Source organism: Dipodomys merriami, unplaced genomic scaffold, assembly GCF_024711535.1.
Source record: "Dipodomys merriami isolate MVZ:Mamm:240054 unplaced genomic scaffold, mDipMer1.0.p SCAF_52, whole genome shotgun sequence".
Taxonomy (NCBI): Eukaryota; Metazoa; Chordata; class Mammalia; order Rodentia; family Heteromyidae; genus Dipodomys; species Dipodomys merriami.
In genome coordinates this window covers 7,588,628-7,610,217 of record NW_027206091.1, presented here as the reverse complement: position 1 = coordinate 7,610,217, position 21,590 = coordinate 7,588,628, and the positions used below count along the sequence as shown (strand labels likewise).

At 48.6% G+C, this 21,590-nt stretch overlaps 1 protein-coding gene and 1 non-coding gene across 2 annotated transcripts in view; one reads left to right on the top strand and one right to left on the bottom strand.

Moving 5' to 3' along the window:
* The window catches only part of LOC138811146 (ryanodine receptor 1), a 112,854-nt gene extending 96,206 nt beyond the window's left edge, over positions 1-16,648 (bottom strand). Inside the window, exons 1-16 of the mRNA XM_069998787.1 lie at positions 16,589-16,648; positions 12,079-12,198; positions 10,966-11,070; positions 9,835-9,909; positions 9,674-9,752; positions 9,274-9,386; positions 8,279-8,372; positions 5,937-6,030; positions 5,133-5,207; positions 4,455-4,611; positions 4,177-4,341; positions 3,361-3,482; positions 2,675-2,870; positions 881-1,016; positions 706-801; positions 507-625 (exon numbers count right to left, since the gene is read on the bottom strand). Of these exons, the coding sequence (XP_069854888.1) occupies positions 507-625; positions 706-801; positions 881-1,016; positions 2,675-2,870; positions 3,361-3,482; positions 4,177-4,341; positions 4,455-4,611; positions 5,133-5,207; positions 5,937-6,030; positions 8,279-8,372; positions 9,274-9,386; positions 9,674-9,752; positions 9,835-9,909; positions 10,966-11,070; positions 12,079-12,198; positions 16,589-16,636 (1,794 nt within the window). The 5' untranslated portion in view covers positions 16,637-16,648. The remainder of the gene's footprint in view (positions 1-506; positions 626-705; positions 802-880; positions 1,017-2,674; positions 2,871-3,360; positions 3,483-4,176; positions 4,342-4,454; positions 4,612-5,132; positions 5,208-5,936; positions 6,031-8,278; positions 8,373-9,273; positions 9,387-9,673; positions 9,753-9,834; positions 9,910-10,965; positions 11,071-12,078; positions 12,199-16,588) is intronic.
* LOC138811373 (U6 spliceosomal RNA) lies at positions 8,735-8,841 on the top strand. The gene has a single exon (XR_011367368.1). It is a non-coding gene; the product is annotated as a U6 spliceosomal RNA (small nuclear RNA).
* Positions 16,649-21,590: the final 4,942 nt, after the last annotated feature.

Sequence of the window (21,590 nt, the reverse complement as noted above, 5' to 3'; positions counted from 1 at the left end):
ATCAATCAATAGGAACTGCTAGCGCCTGTAACAAATACCAGAGTATACAGCCACTTAAAGCTGAAATTTATGGGACTGGGAAGGTGGCTCAGTGGTAGAGCGCATGCTTTGCATGCCTGAGGCCTTGGGTTCGATTCCTCAGCACCACATAAGCAAAAAGAAAAAAGCTGGAAGTGGCGCTGTGGCTCAAGTGGTAGAGCACTAGCCTTGAGCTGAAGAGCTGAGGGACAGTGCCCAGGCCGTGCCCAGGCCCAGAGTTCAGGCCCCACGACCAGACCCCAGAAAAAAAAAGCTGAAATTTATGATAAATATTTGATAAACTTTTCAAAGATTTAGCAAGTATCCCTGCACCCAAAATCCATTTAAGAACCAGAGCATGAGACACTGGTGTTGAGATGGAAGGTATGTGGGGGTAGAGTAGATCAGAGAATTGATGGGTCCATGAGGAGAGGTCAGAAGTGGGAATTCAGAGGTCAGGGATGAGAGGTCAGAGGTGAAGAACAGACCTTGTGGTTTCTCCCATGCTTGTCAAGGAGGGAGATAATGGACTTGATGTGGTTCTCTTGGATGATATTCAGGACTTCAGGACTCTCGATAAGGACGCAGTACAGCACCTCCAGGATTCCTGTCAGGTACCAGGGGAGAGTTGAGGTGGTGTGATCCTCTTTTCCCTGACCCCTTTCCCAATGCCCTGGCTTCCCCTACCAGATGAGGCCTCTAGCCGATCCAGCTTGCTGACCAGCCAGTCCAAGTTGGTGGAGAAGAGGGCACAGTTGGTACGATTGCCACGGATCAAAGAGGCTGTGGGTGACAGAGGCATCAGACTGTGTGGAACTGCATATCGGATGCTGTTGGGGAAGTTAGGACTCAGGCTCCTTACCCAGGAGTTCATACAGCAGGTTCACAATCTCTTTCCAGGACTCAGCCGCCTCCTCCCCTGCAAATTCAGCAAAGTGGGCAGCGGTGGTGTAGACATTCAGGCGGTCAATGCAATTCAGGACCAGGGAGAGCATCCCCTGGGATGGAAGAAACAAAGAGGTCACAAGTGAAGTCCCAGTACCTTCCTTTCTTCTCTTTCTTAAATTTGCTAAGAAAATCTCTCCAACACTTAGTTTCAACCCAGTCTCATTAATCCCATGTTCCCATTCCTTCCCACCACCTTCTTCTCTTCCTTGCCTCCCCAGATCTGTTCATCCTCTTTGCCTCTATCTCCAACATAAAATGCTCCTACTGAATCAAGGGTTCTGCCAGGTGCTGGTGGTTCACTTCTGTAATCCTAGCTACTTAGGAAAATGAGATCCAGAGGATGGCAGTTCAAAGCCAGCCAGTGAAGAAAAGTACACCAAATTCCATCTCAAAAATTACCAGTAAGAAGCAGGGCTAGAGGTTTGGCTCAAGTGTCAAAGTACCAGCTGAGCAAATAAGCTCAGAAAATACAAAACTCTGAGTTTAAATGATGGTGCTGGAAAAATAAACTAAATAAGATCAAGTTTTCTTTTTCTGAAGCATAGGCCAAGCACATTGACCTCAGGACCTTTGCATTTACTTGCCTTTCTACCCGTTGTTCTAAGTATACACCTGGCTTTCCTTTCTTCTTTTATGTCACCCTGACTAAGCAGTCTAGTTTAGACTGCAAAACCCCAGCATTCTCTAGCCCTTCCCTGATTTTTCTCCTTAGCCCTTATCACCATATAGCTTGCCATACATTCATCTATTTATTTGTTTTGTTTTGAGCCAGGGTTCTTCTGTGTAGCCAAGACTAACCCCAAAACTTTCAGTCCTCCTTTCTCAGACACCCCAGTACTAGAATTACAGGCATGTACCACTATGTCTTATTTATATTTGATCATATGATTCTCCCTTGCCACATCAACTTCCTAAGGGCAGATTTGATCTGCTTTGTTCACAGCTGGATTATTGGATGAGTAAATGACTGCTACTTAATCTTTCTGAGTTTTGAAGATCCCATCTGTACTGTGAGAATTACAACCTCCCATGGTGTCATGTATATAGCCATAGCAAAAGCTAAATACAAGTTAACAATAATCACAAACAGCATCCACTCTATACTGTAACTATTGTAAGTGCCTTGTCTATATATAGCAATTCCATTCTGGCCATAGTTTCATTGTTACTATATTTATTTACTGGTCTTCCTCCCCAGCAGATATGGAGCCCTTGGAGAGGAAGAGTCTAGCTGGATGCTTTTGAATAGATGGTGCTCCCCAATTCCTGACAACACTTAGGATCCCCTGATCTTCCCCCCACCCCTTCTCAGATCTCTAGCTGCCCCATACCTCTTGTATTCTGACTTAACCTTTACTGGCTTTCCTCCCTACACTCTCCTTCTTCTGGCCTCTGGCCCCATCCTCCCATCCCACACTACCTAGGGAACCAGAAGCCCTAATTAGCTCAACCTCTGATTTCTCCCCAGGCCTATCTCCCAGGCCTGGCCTTGTTTTTGAGCTTCTTCACTTATAGGCCTTCTGATCAATGCAAGAGCACGCCTACTTAAGGCCCCGCCCCCCAGCTCCCATTGGCCCAGGCCCTTCCTTGTGCTCCTCCCCTCCCCCCGCCCAATTCCCTGAGCCATTTATCTCGCTGTCCAGAGGCCCCGCCCTCTTTAGGCCCCACCCTCACCCTTTAGGCCCCACCCACCCCACCTGCACCTCACCTCCTCCTGGAAGAGACTCTGGCGGTTGCGTAAGCTGCGCAGCTTGCTCTGCTTCTCCTCATGCTGAAGCTCCTCTGAGGGAGGCTCAAAGTAGCCGATGAGGTCCTGCAGGCTCAGAATGACACCCTCGATGGGCAGCGCAGAGCCAACAGGCGGTCCTGCGCCCCGTGGCTTCCCACTGAAGCTATCCAGGCCCCTACAACAAAGACCACAGCTGTCAGTCAGGGCCAAGCACATCCCACTGTCATCACCCAAGAGCACCCCTCTGTCATTGCCCAACGCTATCAACACTCCTACAGACTCCCCCTTGTAAAGAGGATGAGATATGGAAAGCCAGGGGGAAAGGCCTTGGCTGGAGGTCACATAGTAGAAACTGAGACTGAGACTCACTTGATTACACAGGGAGCTTATGGAAAGAGGAGTAAGGACGGGTTCAGAGTTGAGGGTGGTAGTACTCAGGGTGTAAAGAGTGTTGAGCAGAAGTATGAGGTCAAAGATCACCATTGTCTAGGTAAGATTTAGGGCTCAAATGTACAGAGGGTATGGGATTAGAGATTAGGTATTGCGTGTGTTAAACAGGGCTGAGGCTGCCTCTTCAGATCTCTGGAGATGGAAGTGGTCAAGTGCATGAGTACCAGAAACTGGGGGTCACTCCAGGGCAGAAGGCAGCAGGGGGGTACACCTACTTGATGAACTGGTTGTACAGGCCAGCTGTGCTGTAAATCATCCGGGCAGCCTGTGACTCCTCCTGCTGGCAGCGGGTCAGTGACAGGGCATCATCCATGTGACCTTCCTGATGTAGCATGGCCTGAGGGTTCCACACAAAGCATTCAGGAGGGGGTCAGCCACCCAGAGTCATAAGTCCCAGCTTTCTCCCATGTTCTTTGTCTGCCTTTCCTTTTCTCTGTCTTTATCTCTTAGTAGGGCTGAGGTTCAAGTTGCCTTGTGCTGGCTAGACAGGCACTCTATCACCTGAGCTGTCCCTAGTCTTTTTTCTTTCCCCTCCCGCCCCCCCAGACATGAGGCTTGCACTCAGGGTCTGGGCACTGTCCCTAAGCTTCTTTGGCTCAAGGCTAGCACTCTACCACTTGAGCCACAGCACTTCTTTCAGCTTTTTCTGTTTATGTGGTACTGAGAAATTGAACTCAGAGCTTCATGCGTGGTAGGCAAGCACTCTACCACTAAGCCACATTTCCAGCCCTACACTTTATTTTTGAGATGGTGTCTTGAGCTAACTTTGCCTGAGCTGGCCTTGGACCTTGACCCTCCTGTCTCCCTCCAGCATAGGTAGGATTACAGGGGTGCACCATCACACCCAGTCCATCTGCCTCTATCTCTGAACCTCATTTTCACAAAGGCTTCCCACGTATTCACAGCATTTGTGTGTGTGTGTGTGTGTGTGTGTGTGTGTGTGGTACTGGGGTTTGAACCACCACCTAGCCCAACTACCAGCCCCCTCTCTGCCCAGAAACACTTATGCCCCTCCCCCTGCAGAAGCCCACCTTCTTCTTGAGCACACCAAGTCGCAAGGCCTTGGTATCAGGGGCAGCATAAGTGAGCCACAGGCCTGAAGCCACATGCTGCACAAAGCACAACGATTCTCCGTACTTGATCTCAGGGGGGCCCATGCCTTCCACATCTCGCTTAGGGGCCACATCCAGCTTCTCCTGCAGGGGAAATGGACAGCATTCAGCCTCCTCTGCTTATGTGTTAATGGGGGGAGCCCCAGAAGAGGCTGGTGTGGGCCCAGGTGAAGGAGGTCACCCTGACCAGAACTGACCTTGGAGATACGGAAGCAAAAGGAAGTAGCCTTGGTGTGGGCCTTGCTGGCATCCACCACGACCAGGCCCTGGTCCTCGGTGAGTGCCAGGTACCGCCCAGTGGTCACATGCCGGATTCGCAGAGGCTGGCCCCAGCGTAGGTGGCTCCCACTCCAACTGTTCAGGGTGACAGCAAAGGTTGGGGGGGGGTCAGAGCCCCTCCATCCCTAGTCCTACCATGGTCACTATAGACTTGGCCCAAACCTTTTTAAGCCCCCAACTCATCTTCTAGCATTCCCTAAACCTTTCTTGGATCCCTCAAGTCTCTCTTTGGACCCACTCATCCTCCCTCAGGAATTCCAACCCTCTTTAAAATGCTAGAAGATTCTTCCAAGTTCACCAGAGGTTTCTAATACCCCCAAGTTTATCCAAATCCCATACACTCCCCAGACTTTCACTCAAGACCCCATTTCTCCATTGGAAGTCCACCACTCTCCCCAAGACCTTCTCCCTTTTCCAGAATCCCTAAGGACTTCCATATCATTCTTTGGGCTCTCCAGATTGCCCCCCCCCAAAAAAAAAAGACTTTTCATCCTCTTCCTTAGATCTTCCTTCAAGAAATTCCCTCAGGACCCCGGCCCTTCCTCCAGTCTATTCTTCCCCTCCCCCCCCCCCCGCCCCGACACACACACACACACCTGATTCTCAGCGGCTCCAGCCTCCAGAGAGAGCGAGCATGGGTACACACAGATCCTCCCTCGTAGAAGACAAGTCTGGGGAGACACAAGACAGAGTGAGGTCCCAAGAATCTTGGTCCCCAATCCCATCAACAGGGTTTGTTATAGTTTGGATCTTTAATATCACCCAGTGATGTACATGTGTTAAAGGCTTGGTCCCCAGTCTGTGCCACTACTGGAAACTTTGGGCAGTGGAACATAATAGAAGGAAGTGAGGTCATTTCATTGAGAGTGAGCCATTTAAGAGAATATGGAGACTTTTTTTTAAGGTCATGGGGCTTGAATTCTGGGCCTGGGCACTGTCCCTGAGCTTGTCTGCTCCAGGCCAATGCTCTACCACTTGAGCCACAGCACCACTTCCAGTCTTCTGGTGGTGTTTTGGAAATAAGAGTCTAAAAAACTTTCTTGCCCAGGCTGGCTTGGAACCATGATCCTCAGATCTTAGCCTTCTGAGTAGCTAGGATTACAGGTGTGAGCAACCAGCACCCAGCTTGGAGACCCTTTCAATTGCCCACTGACCTCTGCCACATGTCTCCTCCATGATGTCCTATGCTGCCACAAGTCCAAAACAGGGCCAAGCAATGATGGACTAAAACCTTGGAAACTATGACCCAAAATAAACCTTCCCTCTTACCAAGTTGACTAAGGTATTTTGTCAGAGTATCAGGAAGGTGATTGACACAAGAGTCCCAGCCCTCTAGGCAACTTTCCTCCCCAACCCCCATCCTAGACTTCAGGCCCCTTGCTCTTGTACCCAACCCAGACCTGCGCTGGTCATCACTGTCAGAAGGAGAAATGGTCAGACATTCATCCATGTGTCCGTGAAACAGACGGAGGACATGTCCCCCTGTCACATAGCCTGGGGAGAAGAAAAAGAAGTTGGTTGTTATGAAGTATAATGTGAGTTTGGAAAGACCTACCTGAGTTTTGTAGTTAGAAGTTGATGGGCCTGGGTTTGGGCGTTTCCTGGTTTGAATTTCAACTTGGTTTGGGATTCTGAAGTTTGGAGTCTGAATCAAAGTTCTTTTTGATTTTGTGTTGGTTGTGGGGCTTGAACTCAAGGCCTGGGTGCCGTCCCTGAGCTCTATTTCTTCAAGATAAGAGCTCTACCACCTTGAGCCACAGCACCACTTCCAGTTTTCTAGTGGTTAATTGGAGATAAGAGTCTCAAGAAAGGGCTGGGAATGTGGCTTAGTGGTAGAATGCTTGCCTAACATGTGTGAAGCCTTGGTTCAATTCCTCAGTACCACATAAACATAAAAAGCCAGAAGTGGCACTGTGGCTCAAGTGGTACAGTGCTAGCCTTGAGCAAAAAAAAAGAAGTTCAGGGACAGTGCCCAAGCCCTGAGTTCAAACCACAGGCCTGGCAAAAAAAAAAAAAAAAAGTCTCACAGACTTTCTTGTCCAGGCTGGCTTTGAACCATGATCCTCAGATTTCAGCCTTCTGAGTAACTAGGATTATAGACATGAGCCACCAGTGCCTGGTTTTATTCTTTTCCCTTTGGTCCAAGACTGGAACTCAAATTCAGTACCTAATGATTCTGCTCAGTGGCTAGCGTTCCACCAACTGAGCCAGGCCTCCACCACCAGCTTTTAATTTTTTTGCCAGTCCTGGGGCTTAAACTCTGGGCCTGGTTGATGTCTCTGAGCTTTCTTTGCCCAAGGTAAGTACCACTTGAGCCACAGTGTCACTTCCAGCTTTTTTGACTAGTTTATTGGAGATAAGAATCTTACGGACTTTTCTGCCTCAGCTAGCTTCAAACCACGATCCTCAGAGCTTTGTCTCCTAAGTAGCAAGGATTATAGGCATGAGTCACCAGCATCTGGCTCAGCTTTTGATTTTTTAAGAAGTGGACTGAAATTTTCTAAGTCTGAGACTGGTAGGGTAAAGCCTGGGAGTCTGAATTAGAGTTCCTAGGTTGGAAATCTGAAGTTTGATTTCAAGGGTTGAAGATAACTGTTCTTATTCTCTTTTTTTTTTTCTCTTCTTTCCTTCTTCCTTTCTTTTTTTTTCTTTATTTCTTCCTCTTTTTTTTTTTTTTGTCAGTTGTAGGGCCTGAACTCTGGGCCTGGGCACTGTCCCTCAGCTCTTCAGCTCAAGGCTAGTGCCCTACCACTTGAGCCACAGCGCCATTTTCGGCTTTTTCTGATTATATGGTGCTGAGGGATCGAACCCAGGACCTCATGCACGCGAGGCAAGCACTCTACCACTGATCCACCTTCCCAGCCCTCTCTCTCTCTCTCTCTCTCTCTCTCTCTCTCTCTCTCTCTCTCTCTCTCTCTCTCTTCTTTTCTTTTTTTTTTTTTTGTTGTTGTTGCCAGTACTGGGGCTTAAACTCAGGTTAGTGCTTTCATTTACTCAAAGCTGGCATCTACCATTTGGTCCACAGCTCCACTTCCAGAATGTTGCTAGTTAATTGGAGAGCCCCACAGACTTTGCTGTCTGAGTTTGCTTTGAACCCCAATCCTCAGACCCCAGCTTCCTGAGTATCTAAGGTTACAGGCATTAACCACTGGTCCATAGTTCTGTACTTATTTTTGAACACTGGAGTCTGAGGATGAGCTCCAAATCTGATACTCAAACCTTTGGATCTAGACAAGCACCGGTGGCTCATGCCTGTAACCCTAGCCACTGAGGCTGAGATCTGAGGATTGTGGATCAAAGCCAACCCGGGCAGGAAAATCCGTGAGACTCTCATCTCCAATTAACCACCAGAAAACCCGAAGTGGCGCTGTAGCTCAAGTGGTAGAGCTCTCACCTTGAGCTGAAGAGCTGAGGGACAGTACCCAGACCCAGAGTTCAAGACCCACGACAACCCCCCCCCCCAAAAAAAAGCTTTGGATCTGAATGTAGGATCTTACCTTAAGCATTTTGTGTAGGCGATTTGGGGACTAATTCTTTGCAGTCTGAGTTTGGGGGTTGGAGATATGAGATCTAGGGGTCTAGATTTGGGATCAGTTAGCGAGCAAGGTATACAGATAATAAATTGGAAATCTAGGTGTTAGGGCTAAGGATCTGAAGCTCTGTTTGGGCAGAGCTGAAGGGCAACACTGAGGGTCTGTTTTGGGAACTTCAATTTAGGGGTCAGAGGTCCAGGGGGTCTCACCCTCTTCACAGCAGGAACAGATAGGGTTCATGTTCCACAGAGTCTGCATGAAGGAAGCGTCAACCTGGAGCTCCCCACTGGCTGTGGACAGGTGCTGGGGACCCCCAAGTTATGGTAGTCAGAGATGATGGGTTGAAGTTGGCAACGATCCAGAGTTCAGGGCAGAAATTGAGGATGGATGCAAAAAAAAATTTTGAGATAGAAAATTGCAGATCACAAATACGAAAAGCAGGGGGAGCGGGGCGGGAAGGATTGGGTGGGGGGGTGGGAGGGGGAGGATGGGAAGGGATGGGAAGGGGAAACAAAGGAGGAGGCTACAATGCTTGATAAGAAATGTACTCATTATCTTGCCCATGTAATTATAACCCCTCTGTACAGTATTTTCACAATAAAAAAAAATACAAAAAGCAAGCTCAAATAAGGGGCTGGGAACACTGGAAGTCAAGATATTTGGGGGTGTCCGCTTTGGCAACAAGTATACTAAAATTGAAACGATACAGAGAAGATTAACATGGCCCCTACGCAAGGATGACATGCAAATTCATGAAGCGTTCCATATTTTTTTTGTTGCTTTGTATGTCCCTCCCCCACAGTATAACCCCTGTTTTCACTGTATTTGATGTTGCTATACTTTGTGGAGGGGAAGGGAAAAAACAAATTATTTAAATAGGGATACAGGTGGACCCATTGCAACAATGAGATGTACAAGACTATGTCAAAAAAGGAACTTTACAACTTTGGCAGGGGGTGGGGGTGGAATGGGAAGGGATGGGAAGGGGAAACAAAGGAGGAGGCAACAATGCTTGATAAGAAATGTACTCATGACCTTGCCTGTGTAATTGTAACCCCTCTGTATGGTATTTTCACAATTAAAAAAAAGATATTTGGGGCTAGGAAACAGATGGGAAAACTAAAAATGAAGAGATAGAGCTACTCCCATAGGCTCTGAATCCTGGGAGCTGTAGGACCCACTGTTGGAGGCAAGTTCAGCTTACCAGGTAGCGCTCGGAGGAGACACTGACAAGAATGAGATCATCTCCAACTCGAACCTTCTCTCCTTCAGACCTTTGTTTGGAGGCTGGGTGCATTGTCCACCAACAGGCTTCTCCTGTGGGTGGGGACAGGATGGGGGTAAGGCGGCTGTTAGGATGCTATCTACTCATAATGCTCTTCACTAGCCATCCAGCTCCCCAAGCCCCAGGCCCATAAATCTACCATTGCTTCCACAAAGTCTCCACCCAGAATCTCCCCACCAAATCTTCCTGGGCAAAATGTGTCCATCCATGCACTCAGTCCCTTTGTCCCAAAGTCCTGCCGGACTCTGGAGTTCTGGGCACTTCTGTATCCTGACTTCCAGCCTCAAGGGAGGGGCCCTTCACTCTCCCATCGCTGCACCTGTGGCATCCTCCTGTAGTCCCACATCGAAGGCCAGCTTGTCAGTCAAGGAGCGGGAGGTAGTAAGACAACTCAGGTACTAGGGTTGGAGAGGGGGATCAGTCTCCTTCTGGCAGACCTGCCCCCTGCCCCCTGCTTAAACCCCATGTTAATGCACTTACCATGCGACTGTGTGCATGCCGGAGCAGGATGGCATGGCCATACAGAAGTGTTCTATGTCCTCCACCCTGGGATGACTGTAGGGGGGTAGGAGGCACAGAGTAAGCACAGAACCCCAGATTCACAAGACCCCACCCAAAATAAAACATCTTCCCTATTCACAGGCAGGCATATGATCTCCATCAAATACTGGGCTCAAGTCTGGAGTTCAGAGAGCCTCAGTTTCCCCATCCATGGAATTAGGGACTGTGTCTCTAAGAAGCCCAGGGAAGGGGTATTTGACATTCTCTGAAACCTCTTTTTATCTCAGCCTCTTTTTATCTCATCAACCCAAAGTCACCCAGGGAGAGTGAAGAACTCATCTGACATGCCTGGGAACACTCGAGGAACCCCAGGATTTTGTGTTTCATGGGCCTCAGCCCCCTGGGCTTTCATCTATCATAACATGGCTGAGCTGTAGCCTCAACGGGCTGGGAAAGTACTAGCAGGTGTTCAACATGTGGCTATGACCTCTAGCAATAAGGTGACCAGCTGTGCTACCTGCCACAACTGCCCCTTCCTGAGCACAAGGAGACTCGGCCCTTTGGATGAGCCCTTGATGGTATCATGCCCCCATCATGGCTCTCACATGCCCATGCCGAGGGTACCATGTGATGGGGCCACATGATCACATGGCGGACCCACTCCTGGACCGGAGGGGGCCTATACATAGGATGGAAGGAGGTGAGGGAAGACATCCCATGCGGTGAGGATCTGGGGGTCAAGGTTTGGAGGGGAAAGGTTGGGAAAGAGGAGAAAGAATCAGGTGGGGATAATGAGGGGCTCAGAAGCCCTTACTCCTTCCTTCCTGCTTGCCTGGCTTGTTCTGGACCACAGTCCCTGACCACTGGAGTTGGGGAGAGCCCCCAAAGCCCCTGTGTGCAGGAAGTGGGCCTGAGCAGCAGGCCTGAGAACAGAAGGAGTGGACAGATGACACCCAAGGCTAGACCTACCCACTTATCCAAATTGAGGGCCTGTGGGGCAGGGCAGAGAGAGGAAGAAGAGCATATGGTAAATGACACCCCCTCCCAGTTGCCCTCCTCCATCCCTGTCCCTTTGTCCTGATCCCTGGGGAGGGAAGGGGAGAACCTCACCTCTACGCCAGCCTCTACAGTGTTGGCCAGCATCTCCTGCAAGGCTCGGACTGACAGAGACTGCTCCAGGATGAAGCAGCAGATGGCCAGGTCAGGGGGCACATTCTGGAGTGGGACAGGCAGACGTTAGTGGGGGAAGGAGGGCAGAAGATTCCTGAGTGCCATTCCCTGGCATGGCAGACTCCCTTCTGTAATCTGAACAACCACACTCCTAAGACACCCACAAAAGGACCTGCCAACACCCCCTCTTAGCCCCACCCAGGCTCTCAGACCCCCCCAAATCCCAAGCCATATACTCTCAGAACACCTTCCCCTCAAACCCTTGTTATCTAACTCATCTCAAGCCCCTGTTTGCCCGTTAGGACCCCTCCTTCATGGACCTCCAGTCTCCTGCCCTTTCTCCTGAGCCCCCAACCCTTCCCTCTCAACAGGGTTCCTAAACCCTCAGGCCACCTCCCATTGGGGGATTTCTGTGCCTTTTCCTTCAGCAGCCTTGCCTGACCTTCCACAATCTGTGTGTGTACCCCTTAGGGCCTGCAACTCCTGCTACCTCAAAACTCCATCCTTCCTCAGTCCTCACCCCTGAGACTTCAGACCCTGGCCCTGGCCTCCTCAGACCCCGATCCCTCCTCAGATTCTGTCCTCACCCCAGGTTGCATCCTTCCTTCCTCAGACTTCACCTCTGTGACCCAAAGCCCTGCCCCCAATCGCCTCAGACCCCACTCTCCCACCTCAGGACCTGTCCTCCTCAGACTCCACCTCTGCAACTTCAAACCCTGCCCCCCAAATACCTCAGACCCTGCCTAAGTCCCTCCTCAGACCCCAGCCCCAGTCACCTCAGACTCCAACCCTTCTCACACCCCCCCCCCCCCCCCCCCCCCCCCCGTCACTCCTCAGACCAGGCATCTATCTCAGGACACGAACTTCCCGCCTTGAAACCAGGCCCCGCCCCCAGCCACAGGCCACACCCTCTTCCTGCCCCGCCCCTTTCCCATCTTAGCCCCGCCTCCACGGCCATCCCTCTGCTGTCAGCCTCATCTTGCAAGGATTGAGTTTGAATCTGGGCCCTGGGCTCCAGACTCCCTGCCCTCCCCCGGGGCCGTGGACACTGACCTGCGCGTTGCTGGTGGGCTCCAGGAAGCAGAGGCGGTTGCCGAAGCCCTCGGCCGCCAGGCAGAGCTTGAGCTGCTCCTTGAGCACCGTGGCGCTGCACTGCAGGACCACCTCGTCATCCTGGGGACACCAAGGGACAGGACCTGCTGGTAGGGACAGCCCCGCACCAACTGTCCAGGGAGAGGAATTCCTACCCACCCTTGGGGACTCAAGAGATCCTGCCTCAGTCTCCAGAGCAGCTGGGACTACAGGCAAGCTCCACTGCACTTGACTCCAGCCCAGGGGAAACTGAGATTGGTGGCACGGGAGGCCACTAATTGCCCAAGACTACACATCTGTTAAGAGAAGGAGCTTGGCTGAGCACTGGTGGCTCCCGCCTGTAATCTTAGCTACTCAGGAAGGTGAGATCTGAGGATTGGGGTTCAAAGCCAACCTGAGTGTAGGGAAACTCCAAGAAACTCTTCATCTCCAATTAACCTTAATCAGAAAACCAGAAGTGGAGCTGTGGCTTAAAGTGGTAGAGCACTTGAGCAAAAGTGCTCAGAGGCAGTACCCAGGCCCCGAGTTCAAGCTCTATGACTGACAGAGAGAGAGAGACAGAGACAGAGACAGAGACAGAGAGATAGAGGTGGGTGGGGGAGCTTGGATTTGAACCAGAGTCCAGCAGCTTCCAGAGGCCTCCCAAGTAGGATCCATAAGATGACCCATTAGAAGGTGGAAAATATATCCAGGCTTATAAGTTAATTTTTTGTTGTTGCTTAGTGTTGTCTCTCTAAAGCAGAGTCTCATTGGGTAGCTCATGGATTGGCCACAATCTCTCCATCCTTCTGCCTCAGCCTCCCAAGTGCTGGGATTAGATAATGAGGTCCTATCAACACTACTGCGTCTGATTTTGGTAACTGATTGCATTGTAGTTTCAGAAGAAACAACATTCTTTTTTTTTTTTTCTTGGTCAATCATGGGGCTTGAACTCGGCCTGGGCACTGTCCCTCAGCTCTTCAGCTCAAGGCTAGCACTCTCCCACTTGAGCCACAGCACCACTTCTGGTTTTCTGCTGGCTAATTAGAGATAAGAGTCTCACAAACTTTCCTGCCCAGGCTGGTTATGAACCTCAATCCTCAGATCTCAGCCTCCTGAGTAGCTAGGATGACAAGTGTGAGCTACGGGTGTCCAGTGAAACACCATTCTTATACACTGAAAGTAGCACAGGTCTAGGTATTTTCCTCAGGGGAAAAAATATAGAGAGGAGGAAAAGGTTAAGTAGACATAGCAAACATAACAGTTGGGACAATGACTGAAGGCTAAATGGAATGTGCATTCTTTGAACTCAACTCCAACTTAATTTCCAATTAACCTCAAGATGACTAATTTTTTGTAAGTGTGCCAGTACTGAGGCTTGAACTCAGGGCCTCACACTTTCACTTGATATTTGAACTCAAAGTTCCAATTAACCATCCCTCCCCCCTCCCCAAAAATGAATAACAGAGGCTGGAAATATGGCTTGGTGGTAGAGTGTTTACCTAGCACACATGAAGCACTGGGTTCAATTCCTTAGTACCATATACACAGAAAAAAACAGAAGTGGTTTTGTGGCTCAAGCCTTGAGCAAAAGAAGCTCAGGGACAGTGCCCAGGCCCTGAGTTCAAGCCCCAGGACTGGAAATAAAATAAAATAACAGAAATAGAACTGTGGTTTAAGTGGCAGAGTACTAGCTTTGAGTAAAAAAAATTAAGTAAGAGTGTAATATCATCCCACATCCACACAAAACATAGTAATAATAGTAACAACAACAACAACAATAAAGTAAAATAAAGCTCCTTTGCTACCACAGCTTCCTACCCCTTACCACCAAAACCTCCTTCAAAGAGGCCTGGGGCCTACAAAGAATCTGTATTATTATCCAGCTATCTCCCCACTGGGAGTTCTGACTTGGGCCTGGCTTTGAGAAACATCAGCCTGGGCAAGTTAAGAGGTCATCTACCATCCAAGGGAAATGAAACCAGGTAGGAGGGGAGTGCAGAGTGTGTTTGTAGGGGGGGCCGGGGGACTGGCTAGCCTTCTTTAACACTGAAATAAAATAGAGCAAGAACAGGAAATAACAAACCTCCTGTCCTGCCTTCAGGGCAATCTACATTTTATGAAGTTGTCACTGTTAAAAATAGGTGTGTGTGTGTGTGTGTGTGTGTGTGTGTGTGTGTGTGTGTGTGTGTGTGTGTGTGTGTGTGTGTGTGTGTGTGTGAATGCTCACAGGGGTTGTCCATGGTTGCAAAACCTGGAGACCACCCAAATGTCCATCAGGCAAATGAACTGATAAGCAAATTGCAATATAGTCATACAATACAGTACTACTTGGCAACAAAAAGGAATGCATTTTGGATACAAGCAACACAGATAAATGTCAAAAATACACTGAGCAAAAAGAGTAAGACAGCCGGGGAACTGGTGGCTCACTCCTGTAATCCTCGCTATTCACAAGACTGAGATCTGAGGATCCTGGTTGGAAGCCAGCCAGGGAAGACAAATCCACAAGACTCCAATCAAGTAGCTAAAAGCTGGAAGTGGAGTTGTGGCTCAAGTGGTAGAGGGCTAGCCTTGAGCAGAAAAAGCCAAGCGAGATCAAGAGGTCCTGTGTTCAAGCCCCAGTATTAGCATTAAAAGAAGAAAAAGAACAGGAAAGACCTTCTGTAGTAAAGGAAATAAATATTCTCTGCTTTGATGGTGGTTACCTGGGTCTGCACAGTTTGTCAAAACTCATTAAACTAGCATGTCAAAGTGAGTATAATTTATTGTATATGCCTTAATAAAGCAGAGTTTTTTTTTTAAGTCTATGTTTATGTACTGGGTTGCAATATGAAATATTGGTGCAATTGGTGGGACATGATCCCAAAAAAGTGTAGAGAAGTGCTGCATGAGTTCAATAACATTCAGGAAAACCAGACCCAATCTGGGGCCAAGAGAATACCAAGGCCAGGACTCTCTGGAGCCCTAACACTAGATTGCTAACTTAGTATGTCTGGATCCAGTTTTCCTCTGGTGAAAACAAAACAACTAGGCCTTCGTGGCTATCCAGAGATGCCACTTCCTGGCCTTGACCTTGAGCAAGTGATTTAACCACTTGGGGCTTGCTTTCCCTCAAATCTCTCTGGGAGATAAAGATAGGGCCCTACCTCAGAAGATAAGGCAGCAAGAATATAATTAGATACCTCCAGAGGCCAAGGACCTGGGCACAAAGCCTGGGTACAGACCATAGGCTACCACAGCTATGGTCTTATTAGGTCCAACCCATCATATCTGTTAAGGGGCTGGGGCTGGGCAAGATTCCATCCAGTGGCTTCGCATCCAGCTGTCCCCATCCTTCACTAGCAGCCCAGCTGTTTGTTCCTCCCTCCCAGGAAACCGGACCCAGGCCACCAGGGTTCTATTCTGGGTTTGGAATGCTGCGTCAGCACTTCTTGCATGGATTCAGAGCCTTGGAGGGGGAGGGAAGAGGGCAGTAGAGGGTCAGCAGACCTGGACCAGGGGAATCATCTCCTCTCAGACTCACCCCCTCTCACCCCCAGCTGAGCCACTGGAGGAGAGGTGGAACTGGGAGGGTGCACCATTGAAAGGGAGGGTGAAGGACTGGGAGATGGGCAGCCCCTCCTTCTTTCTCTTCTCCTCTCTGTCCAGGGCCCAGAAAAACGGACTATTTCTGGGAGGGACACCTGTTGTTCTAATTCCTATCCCTGCCCCCCAACCCTCCAGCCTGTGATCAGAGATTCAGGGAGAGACAGAGCCAGAGGGACAGCAAAACACAGAGGGACTGAAGCCAAGGAACAAAAGGAAGAGCTAGAGACAAAGAGACAGAGAGACAGAGATAATGGACATCCCAAAGAGATGGGTAGAGACACCACCCACAGAGTCTCATGAACCATCAGCAGACGTATTTGATCCTTCTCCTCCAACCCAAAGCAGGGAAAGGGCGGGTGGGGGGGGGAGACCAAGAATCCAAGAGACCCCCAAGGATTCCCCCTCAAGGACTAGGAGTTAGAAGAAATTTTGTCCTCCAACCCCACACCAGCCAGCCCCCTTCCCAAGAATTTAAATGGGTCAGAGCCTGGAGCAAGAAGAGAATGAGGGCTGGGTGGGGGTGGGAGGGTGGCTAAATTAAGCCCAGGAATTAGAACCACCTTCCCCAAGTGTCTGCTTGCAGGGTGGCCTAAAGGGGGGTGGGTGCTCCCTCAGTGTCCCCCACTTGTGGACTAAAGCACTAAAAATCAGAAGCAGCTGAAGGATATCCCGTTCCTCATTCTGAAATTCTCAAATCCTGCTAATTAAATCTCTGGTGAGAAAGGTGGAGGAGATATTTAAAAAGTGACAGTCACTTGAAGTGACAAAGGAAGAGATCTCGATGCTTAGAGACCACCGGCAAACAGGACCGACACAGAGATGAAGGAAAGACTCAGGGATACCTTAGAAATAGCCCCCCACCCCCAGAGACTACCCCCCCCCCGAACTCAGAGATAAGTACCGTCCGCAGGAACTGGACTTCGTCCTCGCCTTCTCCTCCGTCTCCCATGATGTCGGGGCTCCAGAAGGCCTGGGCTGAGGTCGGGGGATGGAGGGAAGGGGCTGCAGGCTGGGCAGGTGGGCTGGGGGCGGGTTGAAGTCGGAGACCTCTGGGGACGCCAGAGGCACCCGCGAGGTAGATGGAACTGGGAGGAGGACACGAGTGCTGGACAGAGCTGGGAAGAGGTCCCAGCCCCCCACTGCACCCATTGGGCCGGGGCGCATGTGGCCACGCCCCTCACTCGGAGCCTCGCACCCATTGGACCAATGTGCACGGAGCCACGCCCCTCGCTCGGAGCCACGCCCACAGACCTCAAACCTTGACTAAAACTGCAAGGTGGGGGTAAGGTTTGTTTCACAAAGGGCAAACTGAGGTTCTAGGCAGTAAAACCTTGGCTGGATATCACTCAAGAGAACCTGAATGTGTGCCATTTAAAGCCTTCTGACTTGGGGCTGGAAATGTGGCATAGTAGTAGAGTGCTTGCCTAGCATGCATGAAGCCCTCGGTTCAGTTCCTCAATACTACATACACAGAAAAAGTCGGAAGTGGTGCTGTGGCTCAAGTGGTAGAGTGCTAGCCTTGAGCAAACAACGTTCAGGGACAGTGGCCAGCCCTGAGTTCAAGCTCCAGGACTGGCTAAATAAATAAATGCATAAATAAAGTCTCCTGGCTTAAAAAAAAAAAAAAAAAGCATTATATGGGCATGTGTGGTGGCATATTTCCATAATTCTAGAATTTGGGAGGCCAAGACAGGAGGATCACAAGTTCAAGGCCAGCTTGAGCTACAAAGTGCATTCCAACACACACACACACACACACACACACACACACCACACACACTGCACACACATGCAACACAACACACAAGGTTGAGAAGTAAGGACTCTGTGCCAGATAGTCTGGGTTTGATTCATCTTATTGAGAGCAGAAAATGAAAGCATGAGCTGAGTGCCAGTGGCTCATGCCTGTAATCTTAGCTGCTCAGAAGGTTGAGATCTGAGGATCACAGTTTGAAGTCAGCCCAGGCAGAAAAGTTGATAAAACTCTTAACTCCAATTAACCACCAAAAAGTCAGAGGTGGAACTGCGGTTCAAGTGGTAGAGCACTTGAGGGGGAAAAAAAAAAAGCTAAGGAAGCTGGGCGCTGGTATCTCACACTTATAATCTTAGCTACTCAGGAGGCTGAGATCTGAGGATCACAGTTCAAAGCCAGCCTGGGCAGGAAAGTCCATGAGACTCTTTTTTTTTTTTTTTTTTGTCGATCATGGGGCTTGAACTCTGGGCCTGGGCGCTGTCCCTCAGCTCTTCAGCTCAAGGCAAGTTCTCTACCACTTGAGCTACAGTGCCACTTCCGGTTTTCTAGTGGTTTATTGGATATAGGAGTCTCACGGTCTTTCCTGCCCGGGCTGGCTTTGAACCGTGATTCTCAGATCTCAGCCTCCTGAGTAGCTAGGATTACAGGCGTGAGCCACCGGCGCCCAGCTCCATGAGACTCTTATCTGCAATAAAACACCAGAAAGCCAGAAGTGCCACTGTGGCTCAAATGGTAGAGCACTAGCCTTGAGCTGAAGAGCTGAGGGACAGCACCTAGGCCCAGACCAAAAAAAAAAAAGCTAAGGGAAAAGCACACAGGTCCCTGGGTTTGAGCCCCAATACAAGCATACACACACACACACAAAAATGAAAACACATAGCTTTACCATGTCTAGTTTTGTAGGAGGTTTTTGGTTTTTTTAATTTTTTTCTAGTACCAGGGCCTCACACTCACTCAGCTTGCTTCTTATGCTTGCTTACTCAGGACTAGAACTCTACCACCTAATCCATACATCCAGCCCTTTTTTTGCTGATCTTGAATGTCTATTTTCAAGACCTCATTCTTAAAAAAACATTATACAGGGCTGGGAAGGTGACTCAGTGGTAGAGTGCTTGCCTTGCATGCATGAGGCCCTGGGTTCGATTCCTCAGCACCATATAAGCAAAAAGAAAAAAAATAGCCAGAAGTGGCGCTGTGGCTCAAGTGGTAGAGCGCTAGCCTTGAGCTGAAGAGCTGAGGGACAGCGCCCAAGCCCAGCATTCAGGCTCCACGACTGGACCCCCCCCCAAAAAAAATATATATATATTATACAATGTATAACAGGTTGTCAGAAGTCACAGAAATATTGGTGCTAATGAAATTACATTAAATAGCAGGTAACTCTGTAGCATACTGTTGAATTATATGAATCAAAAAGGTATTACATAATTCCATATTTAGGTTAATATTATATGATAAAATACAATATCATTTTGTGTTGTGCATCTTGGAATACACAACGGTGTGTTAAATTACTTGAATTGATTCCAAGTAATACAAAATTAAGCATTATTTTCCATTAACATTTGCACAGAATGTAAAATGATTGTGTCATTATGACTGATATCATAAGATATTAATAGTGTCTTACTTCTGCCAGTCATGATTACATGTCTTAGAACCCTTCCCATATTGGTCTGCAGACACCTGCCTCATGGCTATGATGGCTTTGTAAGGACTTTTTTGTTGTTGTTGGTAGTGGTCATGGGGCTTGAATTCTGGGCCTGGGTGCTGTCCCTCAGCTCTTCAGCTCAAGGCTAGTGCTCTACCACGTGAGCCACTTCCAGTTTTCTGGTGGTCTATTGGAGATAGGAGTTTCACGGCTTTTCCTACCCAGGCTGGCTTTGAACCACCATCTTCAGATCTCAGCCTCCTTAGTAGCTAGGACTGCTACAAGGACTTCTTAATGACTGATATTTTGGTTTATCTACCTAGGAACTTGGGGTGGACATCACAGACATTGGGACTGCCTCCAGTTCTGGAGGGTCGTTGCTAAGTCCTGCACTCCCCTCTTCCAGAGCTGACACACGTGGTTTTAGTATGTGCCCCTGGAGCAAATTGCTGAGTAACTTACCCAGGTCTACAGTTCATCTAAGCAGTGCCAGAAAGTCCTGAGAAATGGCTGTTTATTGGCAGTCTGGTGGGCTCAGTCCCCCCTACTCCTAGCCTCCATTTGGGCTCCCCAAGTCAGGCACGTGCGTGCGGCCACCTGGGCTTGAACTCAGAACCTGGCACTGTCTAGAAAATTATTTGCATAAGATTAGAGCTCTACCATTCAGGTTTTTTTGGTAATCAATTGGAGATAAGAGTCTCACACAGCTGGGCACTGGTGGCTCACACCTGTAATCCTATCTACTCAGGAGGACTATGACAGACCAAAAAAGAAAGAAGGAAAGAAAGAAAGAAAGAAAGAAAGAAAGAAAGAAAGAAAGAAAGAAAGAAAGAAAGAAAGAAAGAAAGAAAGAAAGAAAGAAAGAAAGAAAGAAAGGGAGAGAGAGAGAGAGAGAGAGAAAGAAAGAAAGAAAGAAAGAAAGAAAGAAAGAAAGAAAGAAAAGAAAGAAAGAAAGAAAGGAAGGAAGGAAGGAAGGAAGGAAGGAAGGAAGGAAAGGAGAGAGAGAGAAAGAAAGAAAGAAAGAAAGAAAGAAAGAAAGAAAGAAAGAAAGAAAGAAAGAAAGAAAGAAAGAAAGAAAAAAGTCTCATGAACTTTGCTGCCTGTGCTGGCTTCAAACTGTAATCCTCAGATCTCAGCCTCCTGAATAACTGTGAATACAGCCCTTAACCACCAGTGCCCTGCTCTGATTTTAAACATAGCAAGTACAATGCATTTCCTGACATTTGATGTTTGTTCCCTAGTCTCCTCTTGTAAAGAAAATCCATATTTGGCAGGGCGCTGGTGGCTCACACCTGTAATCCTAGTTACTCAGGAGGCTGAGATCTGAGGATCACCGTTCAAAAACCGGAAGTGGTGCTATGGCTCAAGCGGTAGAGCGCTCGCCTTGAGCTGAAGAACACAAGGACAGTGCCCAAGCCCAGAGTTCAAGCCCCACGACCGACCAAAAGAAAAAAAAAGAAAAAAGAAAATCCATATTTGCATGTTGGAACATGTATCACTTTCCCTAAGTTTTCACCTTCCTGAGGGTCCCAATGTGCTTATACATAAACACCAAAGCCTTTTCCAACCCACCTCTCTGGGGCTTTCTGGGTTACCAGAGGCTAGAGACACTCTCATACTGCTAGTTGAGCCCAGCAGGGTGGATGGGGAGGGAGAGAAAGAGAGACACAGACACAGACACAGACATAGACAGACAGCACAAAATAAAAGCATTGCTTGGGCCAGCTTACGCCCGCTTCTGTTAGAAGTCAGGCTGGTGGTAATGGGGTGATGGGGAGGTTGATGAGAATGTTCTGCTTCTTTTTTCTTTTTCTTTCTTTTTTTTTTTTTTTTGGTCAGTTGCAGGGTTTGAACTTTGGGCCTGGGCGCGGTCCCTCATCTCTTCAGCCCAAGGCTAGTGCTCTACCACGTGAGCCACAGAGCCACTTCTGGTTTTCTGGTGGTCTATTGGAGATAGGAGTTTCACGGCTTTTCCTGCCCAGGCTGGCTTTGAACCCTGATCCTCAGATCTCAGCCTCCTGAGTAGCTAGGATTACAGGCATGAGCCACACCGGCACCCAGCCTGTTTCTTGATTTGAATGAATACCATGTGTCTTTGCTCAGGCAGCCTTCTTCAACCTAAATATTTAACTGATGATGTGTGCTCTTTTTTTTTTTGTACTTCAATTAAAAACTATGTCAAGCATGACACATTTAGGTAAAAGCACCAAATATACGTACTCAAAAGAAAAGTCTGTTTCTAGGGGCAACAATGTACACACATAAACCTCACAGACAACAGTTCCAGTTCTCATGAGCCTTAAATAACATATAATATCTGCCTCTCCTGCCCAACAGAGACAGAATGTGTTATGTGGAACTTCCAGAAAGTTTACCTCCTTGTCACATTTTTATAATAAGATTATAGCACAAGGAATTAATATTTTAAAACTCATCACAGTGCATGGTGTATAGTAGATGTTACAGAAAGTGCCACAAGGGAAGTAATAAAAGTAAAAT